The sequence below is a fragment of the Schistocerca nitens genome, chromosome 7, assembly GCF_023898315.1.
Source record: "Schistocerca nitens isolate TAMUIC-IGC-003100 chromosome 7, iqSchNite1.1, whole genome shotgun sequence".
In the NCBI taxonomy this organism is placed as follows: domain Eukaryota; kingdom Metazoa; phylum Arthropoda; class Insecta; order Orthoptera; family Acrididae; genus Schistocerca; species Schistocerca nitens.
The window spans coordinates 346,307,483-346,329,370 of NC_064620.1; the positions used below are offsets into that span (position 1 = coordinate 346,307,483).

At 41.1% G+C, this 21,888-nt stretch overlaps 1 protein-coding gene across 4 annotated transcripts in view; it reads left to right on the forward strand.

The window, feature by feature from the left end:
- LOC126195026 (uncharacterized) overlaps positions 1-21,888 on the forward strand; it is a 313,542-nt gene that overhangs the window by 134,825 nt on the left and 156,829 nt on the right. The window contains exons 1-2 of one of the 4 annotated variants that reach the window (XM_049933466.1): positions 11,308-11,346; positions 16,157-16,258. The exons of 1 other annotated variant lie outside the window; for it this stretch is intronic. Coding sequence is in view for 2 of the 3 variants with exons in the window: in XM_049933464.1 (XP_049789421.1) it covers positions 16,026-16,258 (233 nt within the window). In the remaining variant the exon portion in view is untranslated. Of the gene's footprint in view, positions 1-11,307; positions 11,347-15,931; positions 16,259-21,888 lie in introns of those variants that run through there. 2 more of the 4 variants (XM_049933464.1, XM_049933463.1) reach the window with 2 other exon arrangements.

Consider the following 21,888-nt stretch of genomic DNA (forward strand, 5'->3'; position numbering starts at 1 on the left):
TACCCTTCTAATCTTCAGCATTCTTCTGCAGTAGCCGCGTGGTCTGATGCGACTTGCCACGGTTCACGTGGCCCTCACCGTCGGAAGTTCGAGTCCTCCCACGGGTGCGCGCCGTCTCCAGGCCTCTTCCACGAATATAATCTCCTTTCATTATTTTTAAACCAAGTGTTAGCTATGATTAAGTTATGCTCTGCGCAAAATTCTATAGCGCGGCTGCCTCTTCCATTCCTTATCCCCAGTCCATATTCACCTACTACTTTTCCTCTTCCTTTCCCTACTATAGAATTCCAGTCCCACGTGGCTATTAAATTTTCATCTCCCTTAACTATCTGAATAATTTTTTTTATCGTATCTATAATCTCATCGTCGGAACTAGTTGGCATGAAAACTTATACCACTGTGGTAGGTGTGGGCTTCGTGTCTAACTTGGCTACAACAATGTGTTCACTATGCTGGTCGGAGTAGCTTACCAGTGGTTCTATTTTTATTCATTATTAAACCTACACCAGCGTTACCCCTATTTGATTTTGTACTTATAACCCTGTGTTCACCTGACCAGATATCTTGTTCCTCCTGCCACCGAACGTCACTAAATACCCCTATATCTAACTTTAGCCAATCCATTTCTATTTTTAATTTTTCTAACCTACCTGCCCGATTAAGGGATCTGACATTCCACCCTGCGGTCCGTAGAACGTCAATTTTCTGTCTCACTGTTACAGTAAAAAAAAAAAAAAAATCCCCTTAATTTCATTATCTGAAAAGACAAGCTACGTAACGATGAAGTACATGCGATTAAACGTTTACTTAATTAGATAGAAGAAAACTCCGATGAGCTACTTGCTCAGTGAAGCAGATCTCAATCATTTCATTATTGTGCGTTAAGTAAAATGCGGAACAGAAAAAATTACCTCCTCCGAATATTGGTTAATACAGACGAACCTCTTTCGACAATATTAATGTAATTTTATGAGTGATCTTTAATTAAAAGGGTTATTAATCGTGTTAAATGCTGTGGGTTTACACACTCAAAAGATTCTTAGATACTTTGCTCATGTAGACTGTGTAGGCATGTTGTTTGTTAGTATGTTTAAGGTATAACGGATTTTTCTTTTTATAGCATTGTCGGTAATAGTTTACTCCTATCTACGTCTTTCAAAGTGCAGTTACTATTAACGGTGATAATGTGTAGATGCGAGCGTTGTTAGATGACTACGTCCAGATGCTATTGGAAAGGGGAAAAGAAAAGAAATCCTGACGTCATTTAAAGCACTGTCTGGTATTAGAGAGAGAGAGAGAGAGAGAGAGAGAGAGAGAGAGAGGGAGAGAGAGAGAGAGAGAGACGACGTTGATAATTAGCGCCTAATTATTTTTGTCTCACTGCTTTAGAAAAATGTTCTGCCAAAAAAACTACCGTTAAAATATTCGCAAAGACAAACGATCGTACACTGTGTCAAAAATTTCTAAGGCAAATGTTTCCGAATTGGTAAAAAACATAAGAATGTAAAGTACTAAGTTGTACCTCACCTTGCTATATTTAAAGGGAGAAATTTTAATTCCAAAAGGTGCAGTTGAACGTATCGTGAGAAGATGCTGCTACTGGATTTAGTTCCTAGTGAAGCTGTTCCAAAATGACGTTTGTTGTGAACCGTTTGGCTATAAATGCGACTTTCTTACGTAAGCCCCAAATGAGACTGGCGTGATACCAATAACATCGTCGACACCAGCGAGGGTCAGTTAAGACAAAATAATTGATTTGGAACTTCCACAAAACAGCACTTGATGATTCATGTTATACAGGGTGATTCAAAAAGAATACCACAACTTTAGGAATTTAAAACTCTGCAACGACAAAAGGCAGAGCTAAGCACTATCTGTCGGCGAATTAAGGGAGCTATAAAGTTTCATTTAGTTGTACATTTGTTCGCTTGAGGCGCTGTTGACTAGGCGTCAGCGTCAGTTGATGCTAAGATGGCGACCGCTCAACAGAAAGCTTTTTGTGTTATTGAGTACGGCAGAAGTGAATCGACGACAGTTGTTCAGCGTGCATTTCGAACGAAGTATGGTGTTAAACCTCCTGATAGGTGGTGTATTAAACGTTGGTATAAACGGTTTACAGAGAATGGGTGTTTGTGCAAAGGGAAAAGTTCTGGACGGCCGAGAACGAGTGATGAAAATGTAGCACGCATCCAGCAAGCATTTGTTCGCAGCCCAGGAAAATCGACTCGCAGAGCTAGCAGAGAGCTGCAAATTCCACAATCAACTGTATGGAGAGTCCTACGAAAAAGGTTAGTTATGAAACCTTATCTGTCCGTAACTACCTGAACGTCAATTACCCGAGGCGATGGATCGGCCGCCAGGCAGCCCGTGACAGAGCACTTCATCACTGGCCTCGAAGAAGCCCTGATCTTACCCCCTGCGATTTTTCTTATGGGGGTATGTTAAGGATATGGTGTTTCGGCCACCTCTCCCAGCCACCATTGATGATTTGAAACGAGAAATAACAGCAGCTATCCAAACTGTTACGCCTGATATGCTACAGAGAGTGTGGAACGAGTTGGAGTATCGGGTTGATATTGCTCGAGTGTCTGGAGGGGGCCATATTGAACATCTCTGAACTTGTTTTTGAGTGAAAAAAAACCTTTTTAAATACTCTTTGTAATGATGTATAACAGAAGGTTATATTATGTTTCTTTCATTAAATACACATTTTTAAAGTTGTGGTATTCTTTTTGAATCACCCTGTATGATACCGATTGTTTGCCCTTAGCTTGCATACCTTAGACATGTAATGTTGAACAGCGGATTATGTAATCATTTTACTTAACCTGGCAAATAAAACAGCACTATAAAAATTCAGTTAGGCAGCGCTGGTTCAACACCGAAATAGGACAAACTGAAGACAATGAAAACAGACCCAGAATGCAAAAGCTTATCAGTGATATTAAAATAGCCCTAACCGCAAAGCCTCTTGTATAGGCTTTTTTTACGAAACACGTCGTTTAAACTTCAGAGATTATTAAATAAAAATTCTGTTGTGAATAATAATAATAATAATAATAATAATAATAATAATAATAATAATAAGGCCCGGGAAAAGAATAGGCCTCCGGTATGTTCTGCCAGTCGTAAAAGGCGACGAAAAGAACAAACCACTAATAGGGCTAACCCCCCTTTTAGTGTGATTACTTGGTTCAGGACAGAACTAAAGAAGCCTCGGACAAGCGCCGTCATGGTCGGGGACGACGCTTGAACCCTATGCCCGCCCACAATGGTAACGACACTGCTAGCCAACTGGAAAATGATTTAAATCCAAATAGAGGTGTTTTGCAGGATATGCTTCCTGCAACCACCCTAGAAGGAAAACAAAGACAGAGGATGAGATGGTCAGATGAAGTTAATCGACACCTCATGTTCTGTTATTACCAAGCAACAAACCTAGGAACCAACACAACTGGATACAGATCACAAGTACACACAACATTTATTACCAGATACCCAGAATTAAAATTTTTAACAGAACAACGACTAGCTGATCAGATCCGTGTAATAATCAAAAATAACAGGATACCCCAGTCAGAATTAGAAAACATCAAACAACAAGTACAACAAATACTAGAACAAAATAATGTGCAATCAGAAGAAGAAGAAGAAAATACAGTAATGGACCCAAACATCCCAGAGCAAACAAACAAAGAACAACACACATCAATTAAACAATCAGAGGAAAACGACATCTTAAGACAGCCACCAGAACAAGCACAAATAGAACACCAAGTGACACACATGTTAGATATAGAAGAGAAATTTCAGCTGACATATATAGAATACAAAGACACAAATACAGACATTAGACCATTCTTGCATAGACCACCAAATAACCCACAAGTCGAAACAACAATAACAACTATCAACACAATCATACACAACAAAATAAATGAAAATACAACAATGGAAGAGTTACAACTACTGGTTTATGTAGGAGCACTCACTACACTAAATATACACACTTGGCAGAGATCAGAACCAACCAACACACAGAAGAAACCCACAAAACCAGCATGGCAACACAGGCTACAGATCAGAATAGAAAAACTGAGAAAGGACATCGGACAGCTAACACAATTTATAAGAAATGAAATATCAGACAAAAACGAAAAAGGTTAGGTAAAATCTCACAACAAGAAGCAATAGAGCAATTAGATGAAAAGAAGCAGAAGTTACAAGCATTGGCCAAACGACTTAGAAGATACAAAAAAAGTGAAAATAGAAGGAAACAAAACCAAACATTCAACACAAACCAAAAGAAATTTTACCAGACAATAGATAACACACACATTAAAATAGACAATCCACCAAACATAACAGACATGGAACACTTCTGGAGCAACATATGGTCAAACCCGGTACAACATAACAGGCATGCACGGTGGATACAAGCAGAAACAGACTCACACAAGATGATACCACAAATGCCTGAAGTGATAATTTTGCAACATGAAGTCACCCGAGCAATTAATTCTACGCACAATTGGAAAGCCCCTGGAAATGATAAAATAGCAAATTTCTGGCTAAAGAAGTTCACCTCAACACATTCACATCTAACTAAATTATTTAACAGTTACATTGCAGACCCATACACATTCCCTGATACACTTACACATGGAATAACCTATCTGAAACCTAAAGATCAAGCAGACACAGCAAACCCAGCTAAATATCGCCCCATAACATGCCTACCAACAATCTACAAAATATTAACTTCAGTCATTACACAGAAATTAATGACACATACAACACAGAACAAAATTATAAATGAAGAACAAAAAGGCTGTTGCAAAGGAGCACGAGGATGTAAAGAGCAACTGATAATAGATGCAGAGGTGACATATCAAGCTAAAACTAAACAAAGGTCACTACACTACGCATACATTGATTACCAAAAAGCTTTTGATAGTGTACCCCACTCATGGTTACTACAGATATTGGAAATATACAAAGTAGATCCTAAATTGATGCAGTTCCTAAACATAGTTATGAAAAACTGGAAAACCACACTTAATATCCAAACAAACTCTAATAATATCACATCACAGCCAATACAGATTAAGCGTGGAATATACCAAGGAGACTCATTAAGTCCTTTCTGGTTCTGCCTTGCTCTGAACCCACTATCCAACATGCTAAACAATACAAATTATGGATACAATATTACTGGAACATACCCACACAAAATCACACATTTGCTATACATGGATGATCTAAAACTACTTGGAGCAACCAATCAACAACTCAACCAATTACTAAAGATAACAGAAGGATTCAGCAATGATATAAGTATGGCTTTTGGAACAGACAAATGTAAGAAAAATAGCATAGTCAAGGGAAAACACACTAAACAAGAAGATTACATATTGGATAACCACAGCGACTGCATAGAAGCGATGGAAGAAACGGATGCCTATAAATATCTAGGATACAGGCAAAAAATAGGAATAGATAATACAAATATTAAAGAAGAACTAAAAGAAAAATATAGACAAAGACTAACAAAAATACTGAAAACAGAACTGACAGCAAGAAACAAGACAAAAGCTATAAATACTTATGCCATACCAATATTGACCTACTCATTTGGAGTAGTGAAATGGAGTAACACAGACCTAGAAGCACTCAATACACTTACACGATCACAATGCCACAAATATAGAATACATCACATACATTCAGCAACAGAAAGATTCACATTAAGCAGAAAGGAAGGAGGAAGGGGATTTATCGACATAAAAAACCTACATTATGGACAGGTAGACAATTTAAGAAAATTCTTTCTAGAACGAGCAGAAACTAGCAAAATACACAAGGCAATCACTCATATAAATACATCGGCTACACCACTGCAATTTCATAACCACTTCTACAACCCTTTAGATCACATAACATCAACAGATACGAAGAAAGCAAATTGGAAAAAGAAAACACTTCATGGCAAGCACCCATATAATATAACACAGCCACACATCGATCAAGACGCATCCAACACATGGCTAAGAAAAGGCAATATATACAGTGAGACAGAAGGATTCATGATTGCAATACAGGATCAAACAATAAACACCAGGTATTTCAGCAAGCATATTATTAAAGATCCCAATACCACAACAGATAAATGCAGACTTTGTAAACAACAAATAGAAACAGTAGATCACATCACAAGCGGATGTACAATACTAGCAAATACAGAATACCCCAGAAGACATGACAATGTCGCAAAAATAATACATCAACAGCTTGCCTTACAACATAAACTTATAAAACAACACGTTCCTACATACAAGTATGCACCACAAAATGTACTGGAGAATGATGAATACAAATTATACTGGAACAGAACCATTATAACAGATAAAACAACGCCACATAACAAACCTGACATCGTACTCACCAATAAAAAGAAGAAATTAACACAACTAATCGAAATATCCATACCCAATACAACAAATATACAAAAGAAAACACGAGAAAAAATTGAAAAATACATCCAACTGGCTGAGGAAGTCAAAGACATGTGGCATCAGGATAAAGTTGACATCATACCAATTATACTATCAACTACAGGAGTCATACCACACAATATCCACCAATACATCAATGCAATACAGCTACATCCAAACATATATATACAATTACAGAAATCCGTAATTATTGATACATGTTCAATTACCCGAAAGTTCCTAAATGCAATATAACATGTACCGTACAGCAAAAAGGAAGTGACGCTTGATAAAGGTCCGCGTCACTCTATTCTTAACCAGACTTAAAAAAAGTCTGAGAAAGTAAAGAAATAATAATAATAATATCATCCGTTCTACTGGTTCAGTACTAAACAAATACTACAGGATGACAGTTATTGAGATATATGAAATGAAATCGTCATGAATCCTGAACGGTTTGCGTTCAAACTGCACGGTTGGCCTCAGGGCACGATGAGAATTAGTATGCACTGTATGGTTTGGATTAGCAACGAAGCCCACTTTCATTTGGATGGGTTCGTCAGTAAGCAAAATTGGCGCATTTAGGGGACCGAGTATCCGCACTTCGCGGTCGAGGAGTCTCGTAACCCTCAATGGGTGACTGGTGTGCAATGTCCAGTCACGGAATAATCAGTGAGATACTCCTTTTGGAAGACGATTTCGTCCTCATTATCCAGATTGACCCTGATTTCGACAAGATGTGGTTGATACAAGAAGGAGCTCGACCGCATCGAAGCAGGAGTGTGTTCGATGTCCTGGAAGAACACTCTGAGGACCGCGCTCTTGCTTTGGGGCCTCGGTTGGCCGCCATATTCTTTGGATCTGAACACATGCGATTCCTCTTTGTTGGGTTATATTAAAGACAAGGTGTACAGCAATAACCCCAGAACCATTGCTAAGCTGAAAACAGCCATTCGTGAGGTCACAGAGAGCATCTATGTTTCTACATTTCAGCGGGTCACGCAAAATTTCGCTATGTCTGCGCCATATCATCGCTAACGATGGCAGGCATATAGAACATATCATAACCTAAATCCGAATATCTGTAGTGACGTTTACATGATGAATAAGGTATGTTCACGCCGTAGTTTGTAACTAATTTACGTTTTTTTCACATAGTTCAATAATTGTCACTCTGTAATTGTCCAACTGTTGGAGTTAAGTTCATAATCCTGATAAAGATAATAATACAGCTAAATGATGTTGAGAGCATAGTTAAACTTGAATATATGTTACAGTTCACAATCTTGTGAAAAAAAACCCTACAATTTGTACAAAAGTCTGTTGTTCAACAACGTATTGCTGCAGATTATGGCGCTATTAGTGTTAGATGGCGTCGGCCGTCCGCTTCAATTTGACAGCAACTACTTCCAGTCAGTTTAACGTTGAAGAGAAGTTAATCCTTGGACTGTGCTCAGCTCGCCGCTGCTAGAAGGGGTTTCTGTATACCGTGACGATACGTGCCGTTTAATGCAAGCGCACATACGAGGTGTGGCTAGAAAAAACCGGACTAGTACTGGTGAAACAATAAAACGAATGCAATAAGGCTGAAAGTCGCGTGGCCTGTCACGTGACTCTCGCTCCGCCTACTGCTAGAGTTTCATCTGCCTCCTGCACTCAGTCTGCCCGTGGCGTCTGTTTTAAGTAGTTGACGTTTTGTCTGTGCGTCGGTAAATGTTGAGTGTACAGCAAGAACAGCGTGTTAACATCAAATTTTGTTTCAAACTAGGAAAATCTGCAAGTGAAACGTTTGTAATGTTACAACAAGTGTACGGCGATGATTGTTTATCGCGAACACGAGTGTTTGAGTGGTTTAAACGATTTAAAGATGGCCGCGAAGACACCAGTGATGACACTCGCACTGGCAGACCATTGTCAGCAAAAACTGATGCAAACATTGAAAAAATCGGTAAACTTGTTCGACAAGATCGCCGTTTAACAATCAGAGCAGTGTCTGAGTTAACAGGAGTTGACAAGGAAAGTGTTAGGCAGATTCTTCATGAAAGTTTCAACATGAACAAAGTGTGTTCAAAAATGGTTCCAAAGTGTCTCACAATTGAACAGAAGGAACGCCGAAGAATGATTTGTTCTGACATCCTGGAAAACATTGAAAGTGATCCCACCTTCTTACAAAATGTTATTACTTGCGATGAATCGTGGTTTTTTACTTACGATCCCGAAACTAAACGCCAATCGATGCATTGGAAAACTCCTGGTTCTCCACGACAAAAAAAAGCACGAATGTCAAAATCGAAATTCAAGGCAATGATGATTGTTTTTTTTTGACATCAAAGGGATTGTGCACATTGATTGGGTACCAGAGGGACAAACAGTGAATCAGCATTACTACATTAGCGTCCTGGCTACCCTACGTGAGCGAGTACGGAGAAAACGGAACGATTTGTGGAGAAAAAAGTCATGGATCCTTCACCAAGACAATGCCCCAGCTCACAGTGCATTGTCAGTGAAGACGTTTTTGGCAAAAAACAACATACCCATCTTAGATCATCCACCCTACTCACCTGATTTGGCCCCCTGTGACTTTTTTCTTTTCCCTAAAGTCAAGTCAGCTTTGAAAGGAACGAGATTTGAGACTGTTGAAGCAGTAAAAGAAAAGGCGACGGAAGTAATGTATGGACTTACCGAAAATGATCTGCAGCATTGCTATGAACAGTGGAAAATTCGTATGGAGCGGTGTAGAGACCGAGGAGGAGAGTACATTGAAGGAGATAACATGAAATTGTAAATAATTGTAAATAAATTTTTTTTCCAGCATCAGTCCCGGTTTTTTCTAGCCGCACCTCGTACGTGATTACGCACGATCGACGCTGAGACTAATGGGAAACCCTGAGCGAGAAAAGTGGAGGCACAGTACGATTCACTTTAAAGTGTACAAATATGACCTACAGGGTAACCACTGCTGAATTATACCGTGGCGCGGACGACCGAAATAGAAATATTACAGAATTTACAAATGACGCAATGCGATGATTAAAATTTAGTTTATAAGGTACATACAAATAAACACAAGAACGTTGATTTGCTAAGAAAATGTGATTCACAAACGATGAAAATTTTTAATGCATTCATAAGTACAACTGTCTTCGTGTTTAAATTACAAAACGGCATCTGAAATGTTATTGTGAGACATGGTTTTCGGCATGTTTTTATCGGTTGTGCAGAGGTGATTTTATTGGATGCTAATTGAAAATCACTGAACGGTAAGTAGGGATTCGAGAAATGCTGCAGTTTGAATACCACACACACTCATTGACCTGGTCGAGCTGAACGGAAAAGAACTTAATACGAAAAAGCGTTGAAGACCAAGAAAAATGTTACCTCTCCATTGAAATGAAGTCTCAAGGAAGACCAAGAAACTGTTTAAAGGTAAAATATTTCATAAAGAACGGAACAAGCTGGAGGTCCCGTGAAGCATACGGCATGTGTAAGTGTTAGTACATGATGGCTGCTCTGTTTTGCTGAATGCGTAAAGTTCTAAAAGCGGAACGTGAGATACTAACCTAAAAATTGGATTTTGTACTATTATTACGCATTAGTGAAACACGAGCTTCGGAACATACAGTACTGAAAATGTCGGTAGGTTCCAAAATGTTTGCTTAGTTGCGGAAAGTATGGAAGACAACCCATCAGATAGGTTAATCTAGTGGGAGCTGCAAATTTCAGGACGGCTTCCGTAATCACATGGGCATCAAAAATTCATTGCTATTTGTATGTATAATACGATGTAATGTGTTGTTACATTATTGAAAGCAGCTGTCGGATCACTCTGAGCAAAACTTTCAGAATTACTGCGCCGCACTGCTGAAATTAATGGAACTGTTAGGTGAACCGAAATATTCATCTTGAGATTTTCTTAGGAAAGCATGCGTTTTGCGTCGTTTGCTCGAACGAAAACTATATGTTGAGAATTCCTCATGGTATTAAAACTTATTTCCTTCTTTACCCATATGTTTCGATGATGATACACCATCATCAGTGGGTTTCTTTCTATTATACTGCAAAACATAACGGAGAGTGCAACGTGAATAAATAGGTGTGCTCATCATATTCACAAGTCTTTCAGCAAAAACATATGCCTCAATAGCTCACTTTATTCACATGCCTTCTGCAAACAATGATTTTTTGAAAGTGTTGTTCGTAGTACGGATTGAAAATTTAGGCCTAAAATGAAAGTTTTGGTGTCAGCGCTATTTTGACTATTTTCAGTTCGTCTTACTCCTGTTACTTCTACTGTTATCACTCCTATACTGATATCGTTCGTGTAGATCTATCCGAGTGCTTGCGAAGAAATGTAACTGAATGTTAGTTAAGAAATCATTTTACGAAGTGAATCACAATTATATGCATTATGAGGCATATGTTACACGAATATGAAAAATACCCAGTTTTTGTCTATTCTCAGCCAGCATTCACGTATATTACAGCAAAAGAAAGGGACACCTAAGGCGTTAGGGTAACATTACCAAACATATGAGGGGGAAAGAGAAAATGTGATTTGCTCGTGATGGAATCTTAAAAATATATTGAGTGAACGGAAATATTTCGAAGCGGCATACTTGTATAGCATGCGATGGGTGTGATGCATCCAGGGAGGCAGACGAGGCAGATTTCTGGAGAAGAAACGCACAAGGCGTGCTGTCATAACACCAGGCTGGCGACGGGTGCCAATAGCACGCGTTGCACTCGGGTGGTAGGGGCGGATGGTGTATTTCTGCCGTTGGCAAGGCGTCCGCGGCCGCGCCCCTGTGGGATCAGTGCCGCCGCGAGCCGCGCTGCGATAGTGCCGTCCGCCGTGAGTGCCGCGCCTATTGTGCCTCGTATAGCGACTGCCGGCCAGCCTCCGCGTGCGTCCAGGGACCAGCAGCTGGCAGCGCCGCCGCCACGCACCGCACCGCGCCCCGCCTTTCAAAATAGCTGCGGGGGTCGCCCCCTGGGCACACGCACACGTTCTTCTGGCGCCGCAGCCGCTGCCGGGATCCACGATCTGCCCGTGCTACCCTCCTCCCCGCTCCCCCTAACCGTCTCCCCCAACTGACCCCACCGTAAGCTTCTGCGAATCACACGTGACATACCTTAAAGATTCCTGTCCGCGTTACTTATCGTCGATATTTACCACGCAATGAACCCATTAACTTGTTATTTATAGTAGTCAGCAGCTGGAATACTACTAGAGCTCTGCACACGCTAGTCTTATATCGTGCAAGTATTTCCATGTCTGCGTACCAACTACAACCTATATCTACTTGAGCCTGCCTCCTCTAGCCAAGTCTTGGTGCCCCTCTACAATTTTAACCCAACCCTTCCTCCCACACTTCGCTCCATTATGAAATTAACTACTTTCTTGCGCCGGGATGTGTCAAATTGCGTCTTTTACTCTGGTTGTGTCCTAAAGGTTTCTCCTTCACCGTTTGATGCAGTACCTCTTCAATAGTTATTCAACCTACTCTTCCAGTTTTCAGCATTTCATAAGCTTTCGTTATCCTCTTGTGTTTTCTGGTCATCGCTCACATTTTACTACTATGTAAGGCTACACTCAAGACAAACATTCCAGTATTTGTCTATATTAGACGTAAACGTATTTCCGTCTTGTAGGAAAGCTTTTCTTGCTAATGTCACTCTGCAAATTACGAAGGCGTGCTGAAAAGTGATGCCTTCGAATTCAAATGAAAATTCTTAAATAGTTTTAAATAAAAAGAACTTTATTAACACTCAACGTCCTTATTGTTCATGTCTACACATTTATTTCTCAAGTCACCCTGGCGAACACCACATTTCTCCCATCGAGAGAGAAGTTTGTTGATACCGTCACTGTAGTATGTTTGACTTGGTAGACGGAGGCACATCACCTCTGCTTGCACCTCTTCATCATTATCGGTGTTCTTTAAGTTTTGGAAACAGATGAAAATCGGGTAGGGCCAAGTCGGGATTCTGAAGGATGATCGATGCCAGTGAATCCAAGCCATCGGATTGTTGCAGATGTCGCAGCGCTCGTATGTGGTCCGCCATTGTCAGGCTGAAGGATAGGGTGCTCCGTGTGTGGACGAGCTCGTAGAACTCGAAATTAGATTACAACACTCTGTTTCTCTCACACCGACGTAGTTAAGTCACACACCGCCATGTTACAAGTTACAATTCGGAACCCTCTAGGGGAGAAGACTGCAAATATGCATTCCTGATGAATAAAGGTGTAGAATGTTAATAACGTTTTCTCTAAAGAGCTTTGAGTTTCCACAAAAAATAGCAGGCATCACTTTTGATCACGCCAACCTTCCTAGTACTGCCATCTACTTTCAATGTCTTATTTGATAATATAATTTCCTTAGTGTAGCGTTATTGTTAACCGAGCGAGGTGGCCCAGTAAACACACTGGACTCTCATTCGGGAGAACGACGGTTCAAACCCGCGTCCGGCCGTCCTGATTTAGGTTTTCCGTGATTTCCTTAAATCGCTTCAGGCAAATGCCGGTATGGTTCCTTTGAAAATTGCCTTCCCTAATCCGATCGGACCGATGACCTCGGTCTTTGGTCCCCTCCCCCAAAATCAACCAATCTTACTGTTAGACTACATACTATTACCCTTCAAGACTCCAACCACTCCATTCAGTCGCACTTCCAAATTCTTTGCGTTTCTGTGACATAATTAAAATATCGTTGACAAACCTCAATTTTATTTCTTCTTCCTCCTGAACTGCAATTGCCTTTGGAAATTTCAGCTTGGTTTCTTCTAGCTGCTAGCTCAGTGTACAGATTTGTTTCACTGGGATGAATGGCTGCAATCCTCTATCGCTCCCGTCTCAGCTTCACTTTCATCTCCTTGCAGTTTCACACTGTAGTCTAGTTCCTGTAAAAAGTGTAGGTAACCTTCCTCTCCCTGTATTTGATTGCTGTTACCTGCAAAATTCCGATGAGTGCATTACAGACATCACTTCCAAAATATGAGGGTTGGAACTTGAATAGTGGCAACTATTTATTTACAGTTCGTACAAAATAGATAAGTGTTTAAAAGTTTCACTGCCCTTCAAAGCAGTCACCAACATTTTGTATAACCCGTTGCCAGCTATGTGGAAGCCGTAGGATAGCCTTAGCTGTGCCAGTTGTGTTGACAGTTCGCGCAGCGCGGTCTGTTGCCCGAATAATTTGTAGCAGTTTTGAATTGAATGCCGTGAAGTGTTTCCTTCAGTTTAGGAATCGAGTTGAACTCACGAGGGATTAAGTCAGGGGAGTGCAGTAGGTGGTATAGCACTTAGCAGCCCCATCAGTCAAACAAATCAGTAACTGCTTGCACTGTACGTACTTGAGCATTGTGCTGCAAAATGGACAGGTCCTGCAGAAAGTGTCATTATTTCTGTTTCTAAGCTGGTCGTAGGTTGTGTTCCAAAAATGTGTTTGTCGCACAGACACGCTAAAAGATCGTGACAGATGGTGATGGCTATCGTAGTTCTCATTGGAGTGACGTTGTGTCGACTAACAACTTAGCACAGAAAGAACTGAATGTTGCCTTCATTATCACAACTATTCGGTTGTCTAGGACCTACGTTACAGGGCGTCGTCGCATTGTCAACAAGCCAGTTACTACATCATCTTGTAATGAATAAGAGTTGGTTGCTTAAAATCTGTTAGCAAAGTTAGTTCATTGGTGGGCTTCTGCTATTGTTCTCGGTGGAAATTGTGGTATCCGGCCGTTAGTTCTGAGCTGTTTTATGTCCTTAATGCTCCATGTGTCATCGCCCATTGTATCTCTGACACTGTAATAGAGGAAGTATGGCTGAAAAGTATGTTGGTGCGTGCGCAGTAGAAACCCCACCCAAGGCAAGGGAATGTGTGTCATTAAGAAGAGTGCGTCCTTGCGAACCTGCCGCCTTAATAGTTGTTAGCTCCATGTGTGTTCCATCGAGTTACTGCAAGTATTGCTTGCGCCTACAGATTCAGTTTGTAGGTTCATCTTCTGATCCTTGCTCAATGTTACCAAGAAGATATTCCGATTGCAAGTTCAGTGCAATTGGCACCATCTTCACTTCGCAGGGCTACGCTTTCGCTTATAGTACAGGAACTGAACCCTTGTCGTTTCACGGAATAAAGTATTGTACCGTCCCGGAACAAGGACAAAATTGTTGATTTGAGGCCTGGTGTTTAGGAGAGGCATCTAACAGGAGTTTCTTTACTTGCGGAACGCTACAGTTTGAAAATTGTCCTCGTTTTTGCTCTCACGCTCAGCACAAATCTCTCTACGTTTGTAAAAATTGTAAATATGTCATGTTATTAACTAAATGTATGAAAAAGGTGCTTTGTGGTAGAATTTTATTTCTCCGGTCTAGTTTAGGGTGTTGCCCGTCATTAGTGGTATCTGTATTACACAAGACACACCTCTTAAAGCTACTCTCTTACAGTGTATACTGTAGTGCTTTATGCACATGTGATTTTTCAATTTATTGTAATTCGACTTGTCTTTTATATTCAAAAAACACTACAATATAGGCTGTAAGTTGTAAGAGATGTGTGCCTTATGTTATACAGATACCCTTAATGATGGGCAACACCGGAAACTAGTCCAGCGAAATAAAATACTACCACAAAGCAGCCTTTGTCACATCATTACTTCATTGTTCGACAAACTTACAATTTCTACAAACTTCAGAGCACGAAACGTACAAGGCATTTGTGACAATTAAGATTAGATAACGACCACTGCGCCGTATTTGATGAGAGCGTGTAAATAGCCAAACTTTTTGTCTTTTCGTTATTATATTGTCTGCAAGGTGATTCTCATGTCGTATGTAATTCTATGAATTTTTTATGATAACCCCACTTGGTTTTCCACTTGAAGTTTTCGACCGAGACTAGTTCAAATTTCTATCAGTTGTCGGAGATCTCTGACAATTTGCGAGAGTGAAAGTTCCTATCATATGTACATCAGTCTAGGAAGCTTCCTAGGAAGATTTTGTCTGAAATTTGCATAACGGTCTTTACTGATACAGTATCGCATTCTTTCTGAATGTATCACGATCCTTAAATCACTTAGTGCAATCTCGCGACAGTTCAAACTTGGAACAAAAGTTCTGTGATGAGAACTGAGCCAAATAAACCTCACATACTCTGCCCATTAACTGAGTTGTTGAAGACTTTCACACCATATCTAATTATTTCTAATTACATTATCGTGGTGGTTTAGGCTTGCAAACATTGAACAGAGCACTCATATTTTCACAACAGTGTAATTTTTAATCATTTGGTACGTGCAGGCGCATCTCCACCCTGCGAAATACACACGAAACGATTCGTGGTCGCCTTCTGTTAACCTCCAACAACGTTCGTACGTTTATGACACTCTTGTCGTTTCACAACGTTGTTCTAGAAAAATTTATTGTTTATAAGCACTACTCATATTTTATTGGCATTATCAACAAGTTTTTCACCCTTGTTGAAAGTTCTGCGGCGGAACATTCAAACGGTGAGGTAGTTTACCGGTTCAGTAATGATTAAAATGCAGCTGTGGCGACACACGTTTAAACCGGAAGTCCGTTTGCGATCTCTGGCCGGCAGTCGGTTAACGGTGTATGCAGGCTTCCGTTCTAATAGTGCGCACCTATGTCGTGTGTGCTGCAGGAACGTTGACAATGTCGCAGAAGGTGAAGGTAGACGTCCGCATCACTGTCTTCTACGCAGACGGCGTCACCATTTACGTTTACATCTAGACTCTGGAAAAATGTAGGTATATGCACATTTTTTCGGATGCCTCGATGCATATACACTGCAGAGCCAAAGAAACTGGTACACCTGCCCAATATCGTGTAGGACCCCCGCGAGCACGCAGAAGTGGCGCAACACGTTTTGTAATGGACTCGACTAATGTCTGAAATAGTGCTGGAGGGAATTGACACCATGAATCCTGCAGGGCTATCCATAAATCCGTAAGAGTACGAGAGGATGGAGACATCTTCTGAACAGCACGTTGCAAGGCATCCCAGATATGCTCAATAATGTTCATGTCTGGGATTTTGGTGAGGGGCGGAAGTGTTTACACTGAGAAGTGTGTTTCTGGAGCCACTCTGTAGCATTTCTTGACGTGGGACATGTCGCATGCTCCTGCTGGAATTGCCAAAGTCCGTCAGAATGGGCAATGGATAAGAACAGATGCAGGTGATCAGACAGGATGCTTACGTACGTGTCACCTATCATAACTAGACGTATCAGGTATTACATATTACTCAAACTGCATACGCTCCACACCATTACAGAGCCTCCACCAGCTTGAACAGTCCCCTGCTGACATTCAGGGTCCATGGATTCATGAAGTTGTCTCCATACCCGTACACGTCCATTCGCTCGATACAATTCGAAACGAGACTTGTCCGACCAGACATGTTTCCAGTCATCGACAGTCCAATGTCGATGTTGACGGGCCCAGGCGAGGCGTAAAGCTTTGTGTCGTGCAGTCATCAAAGGTACATGAGTGGGTCTTCGGCTCCGAAAATCCATATCGATGATGTTTCGTTGTGTATGTGGAACGCTGACACTTGTTGACGCCCAAGCATTGAAATCTGCAGCAATTTGCTGAAGATTTGCACTTCTGTAACGTTAAATGATCCTCTTGAGTTCTCGTTGGTTCCATTATTGCAGGATTTTTTTTTCCGGCCACAGCGATGTCGGATATTTGATGATTTACCGGATTTCTCATATTCACGGTATACTCGTGAAAAGGTCTACGAGAAAAATCCCCACTTCATTGCTATCTCGGAGATTGTGTGTCCCATTGCTCGTGCGCAGACTGTAACACCACGTTCAAACTCACTTAAATCTTGATAACCTGCCATTGTAGCAGCAGTAATCGATCTAACAACTGCGGCAGACACTTATATAGGCGTTGCCGACCGCAGCGCCGTATTCTGCCTGTTTGCGTATCTCTGTATTGGAATACGCATGCCTATAACAGTTTCTTTGGCGCTTCAGTGTATTTGCGAAGTACATAGTGTAAATGTATGTTTACAGATTCGTCGTTGCAGTCTGACTTTTTAAAATAAAAGATGAATTGCTCTGAAACATTTGACGTCGTGCCTGTATATGACTAGGAGTATGTTCAAACCATTGTCGTAGCACATTTCTTAAGAATTCTAAGATTTCTCATTTTTGTTTTGTTTTCTTTTTGATTCTCTTTGAACAGGCTTTTATTACTGTGGGCTCCAGAGTGGAGATTTAGCTTAGGCACCTGTTCTGGCACTGAAACTGTACATTCAAGTGAACAGCAAATGGACTAATAGTGATATTTGGGAGACGAATGGTTGAAATAAACATTGAAGTTACCGCTTGTTCCAGGGTGTAATAAACATACCCATACTGTTTGTTAATAAAAGGTGCCGCCAAAGACTAACCATTTCACCAATTTCTTAATACTAACCTAGTTACTGTATGAAATTAAAGTGGTTTTGTTTGACAAGATTTTTGTCATTAAGCTAGCCATTTCTTTCATGTGTTGGATATGCACTACTGCGTCGTATTTGAGTAGTTGCGTCCTGGGGCGGAGTATTTTCGGTGGGTGAAGGCGACAAAGGTACACATTCACTACTGGTCCAAGTTGCAGACGATTCTTTCTGCGTAGAACAAATGAGAGAACACAATATTAACGTGTGTGGTAAATGGTATTAGAATGGCCCCCTTCTTCACACTTTTTCTCTGAAGGGAGTGAGGGCAAAAAAAATCATTTAGAACAGAAGTGGTGGTGGTTATTTGTTGTTAGAGACAGGCCTGTTGCTAACTATCTAGATAACTGATCGAACAACGGCGAGCTTACACTTGTTCAGCCGAGTTGTTGTTCTCCTTTTCTGCACAATATTTCGGCGTCAGGTTCTGCGAGTATGTACTCCTTGCTTGTACTCCAGACTGACTGCGAAATGTTGTGCAGAAAATCGAAACAGCCCAGCTGAATATCCGGGAACCCACTGTTAAATCACCCCGAGAAAACCTGAGAGATGACAGCTGATCGATCATCGTGACGTACAACGTGGTTATCACAGATACACTGCTGGGTGGAGGGAGGTCCTACCTGTTCTCCCTAGAGCTATTTTGTCCAGGACATGTGCAGTGAAAAACCGAAAAATCGCATCTGACTGCAAATTAGTTTCTGGTCCATTTTTAAATCACTTTCAGTTGCATCTCAAAGGCTATCTCAAATACTTGAAGTCAATTACTATGTATATTTGACACTTAAGTAGTCACTATGTCTTACCACCAATGCAAGAAAACACTGTTTATAATTTTTAAAACAGCAGTAGAAATCCATGGTTTTAATTCTTTCTTGGTTTGAATCTGTGTGTTATCAGTGAGAACCTGATGCAAAATTGCTTCGGATGTGACCTGAATTGCTGCAGACACAGCTTCGATGTGTCGTCCACATTCACCAACCAAGCGATACCATCGAGCTAACATTTCTTTGATCGCTAACTGATGTAAAATATTAATTGCCGCATCCATAGACACACCTATGACATGACATGTCCGAAGATAAGCGGCAATCTTGTGGACTTTTTCAGTAATTTCTTCGGTAGACATACCTGCTGGTCGTAGTCAGCGATCCTCATGTGGGTGCCTAGCTATGTTGAAGTTCGTGCAAAAAAGATCTAAATGTTACCTGCGGCAAATTTCACAATAAACAGACTAAAGTATAACTTTCATCTCGTCACAAATTTTCCATCTAAAAGCAAAATTTCAGTTTCAGCGAAAATCACGGAACCAGTCATCCAGGCGACTGCAATGTCTTTTCAGACTGCGCGACATGTACATTTTGGCAGCTTCGCAAGGTGATATGTAGCCACCTGTAGTACTATAAGACGACACGGATTTGACAAATGACACCGTAAAGCAGTTTATATGTCAGACGAACACCACAAGTAAACAATTATTACAGTTTTCTTGACGTTCTGGACATGTTACCAGGCCAGAAAAATGAAACAATGGAAAATCCCGGATGGAATGTAATAATTGTAATGAAAATGAAAGTTGCCACTTGTCATATAGCGAAGATGCTGAGTCACATATAGGCACAACAAAAGACTCACACAATTAAAGCTTTCGGCCAGTAAGACGTTCGTCAACGACACACACACACACACACACACACACACACACACACACACACACACGAGCGCGCACGCACAACCGCAACTCGCACACACAACTGCATTCTCAGGCAACTGAAACAAGTTGTGCCTATCTGCGACTCAGCATCTCCGCTGTATGGTGATAGGCCAGAAAAAGTTTGGTTTGTTTTGTTTCAGAGGCTCTGAAGCGATTTCACTTCTCCCTGATAGGGTATTAATCGTCGAAGTTGGTAGCCTCGAAGATCTGATTATCTTTTGTCCCCACGTTATCTGTTTTCGATGGATCATTTTGCACGTAATAATTTTCTCTTGTACTGAAGAAATCCAGAAAACTCATTTGTGTACTGGTATTTAGAAACTATGACAAAAAAAATCAGAAAAAACACAGTAACTCATTGCCGAAAACGAGACGTCTATATACTAGACATTGTGTGTGTGTGTGTGTGTGTGTGTGTGTGTGTGTGTTCTCGGAATCGTTTAAGGTATTGAAATTGTTTCCACCCACATGCATTGTGAGAAAGTCCTCACTGCACGTCGTCTTGTCAGTTTTGATAGCAATATACAGACCTGTTGACACTACTATACTTCCATTTGAAAGGCGAAGCTAAACTGCTAATATTGTAGTTCTAAAAGAGGGAAATTCAATGGCGTTTCTCTCTTCATTATCAGAGTTGTAGTTTCGGAGACTTTATAACATTTACAACTTAGGATTTAACTATTTCGAGCGTTAAATCTACTACTGTCTTGTGCGGCAGTTACTGTTGTTGTACGGAATTGTCACTTCAGGCTGCTGGGGCACTCCATATTGACGCAGCTTGAGGGTCTATACTTATAAAAGCTGAACAGTGTAAAACATATCAATTGAAACTGATACTAATCACTCTTCTCTCCGCGTGATTGGACTGGCACGCCAACTGGAAGCCAAAGAACATAGCATCCAAGGATCATTCCTTAATTAACTACGGTAACAATTCTGCTTTCATATCGGCCAGAGTTCTGCTGGAGAGTAGGAGGAGGAGGGGAAAGGGGAAAAGGGAAAAGTCTTGACACAGTCTGTTGATATACTTCTGAACGTACAACTGGACTGTTCTCTTAGTGTTCCTTCTGCACTCTCCGTTAAGAATGTCTAGGTTTCCCTGATTTGTAAAATACACGTGAACGACACATGCAGAATGAAACCCACGTTACCTCTGTGCTCCTTTTATACCGGTATCACAATTGTGCAATGCTTTTTACTTCATAACCCATATGACATATAGCAGTTCCTTACTTGGGTAAGAAACTACGAACTTCCGTGTAAACAGCAGTCGGTTTCATTTTTCAAAACAGTTAAATCCTGAGGTCTAGATATAATTATTCGGAAAGTATTACAGGTATTTAAAAAAACTGAGTCATAGGCCTATAAACAAAAATTTGTACTTTTATTTCAAAACTGCTACGCAGCACTATTGAGGAACTTGTTTCTCTGCGACACAAGGCGGTGATTGGCTCTTGGAAAATTACTGGGACTGCGTTGTGGCCTATTTCCGAACTGGCTCCTTGACATCGTCGTCCGAGATGAATCGTTTGCCTCTCAAAACCCTCTTCAGTTCACCAGAAATGGGGAGATCGCAGGGAGACCGGGTGACTGGATATCCCATTCGAATGTTAGTAAGAGCTCCATAAGTATTATTGCTGTTCAGGCGAGCTGCCGCGGTGCAAGAAGTCGACAAAAAGGGTCTCTTTTGGTCAGAAAAGAAAATGAGCAATAACTTCTTCCACACTTGTGTGGACGGCTTTAGATTTCTGGTGTGGCGGCGACCCTGCATATTTCCACTGGAGACCTTGTCGTTTGGCCTCGGATTCGAAGTGATAACACCAAGTCTCATTGGCTCAAATGGCTCTGAGCACTATGCGACTTAACTTATGAGGTCATCAGTCGCCTTGAACTTAGAACCAATTAAACCTAACTAACCTAAGGACATCACACACATCCATGCCCGAGGCAGGATTCGAACCTGCGACCGTAGCGGTCGCTCGGTTCCAGACTGCAGCGCCTAGAACCGCACGGCCACTCCGGCCGGCTCCAAGTCTCATTTCCAGCAGCCACTCCTGACAGGAACTCGTACCCCCCACTCCCATCCCCACCCCATCCGTGGCCTAGTGCTTTATATGTTAAAGATCTAATAGTATTCGACACGCCTCCGCTATTGGCTGAAGCCAGTCAGGCCCCCATTAGGCAACACATTTTGCGAAATTTCAGTC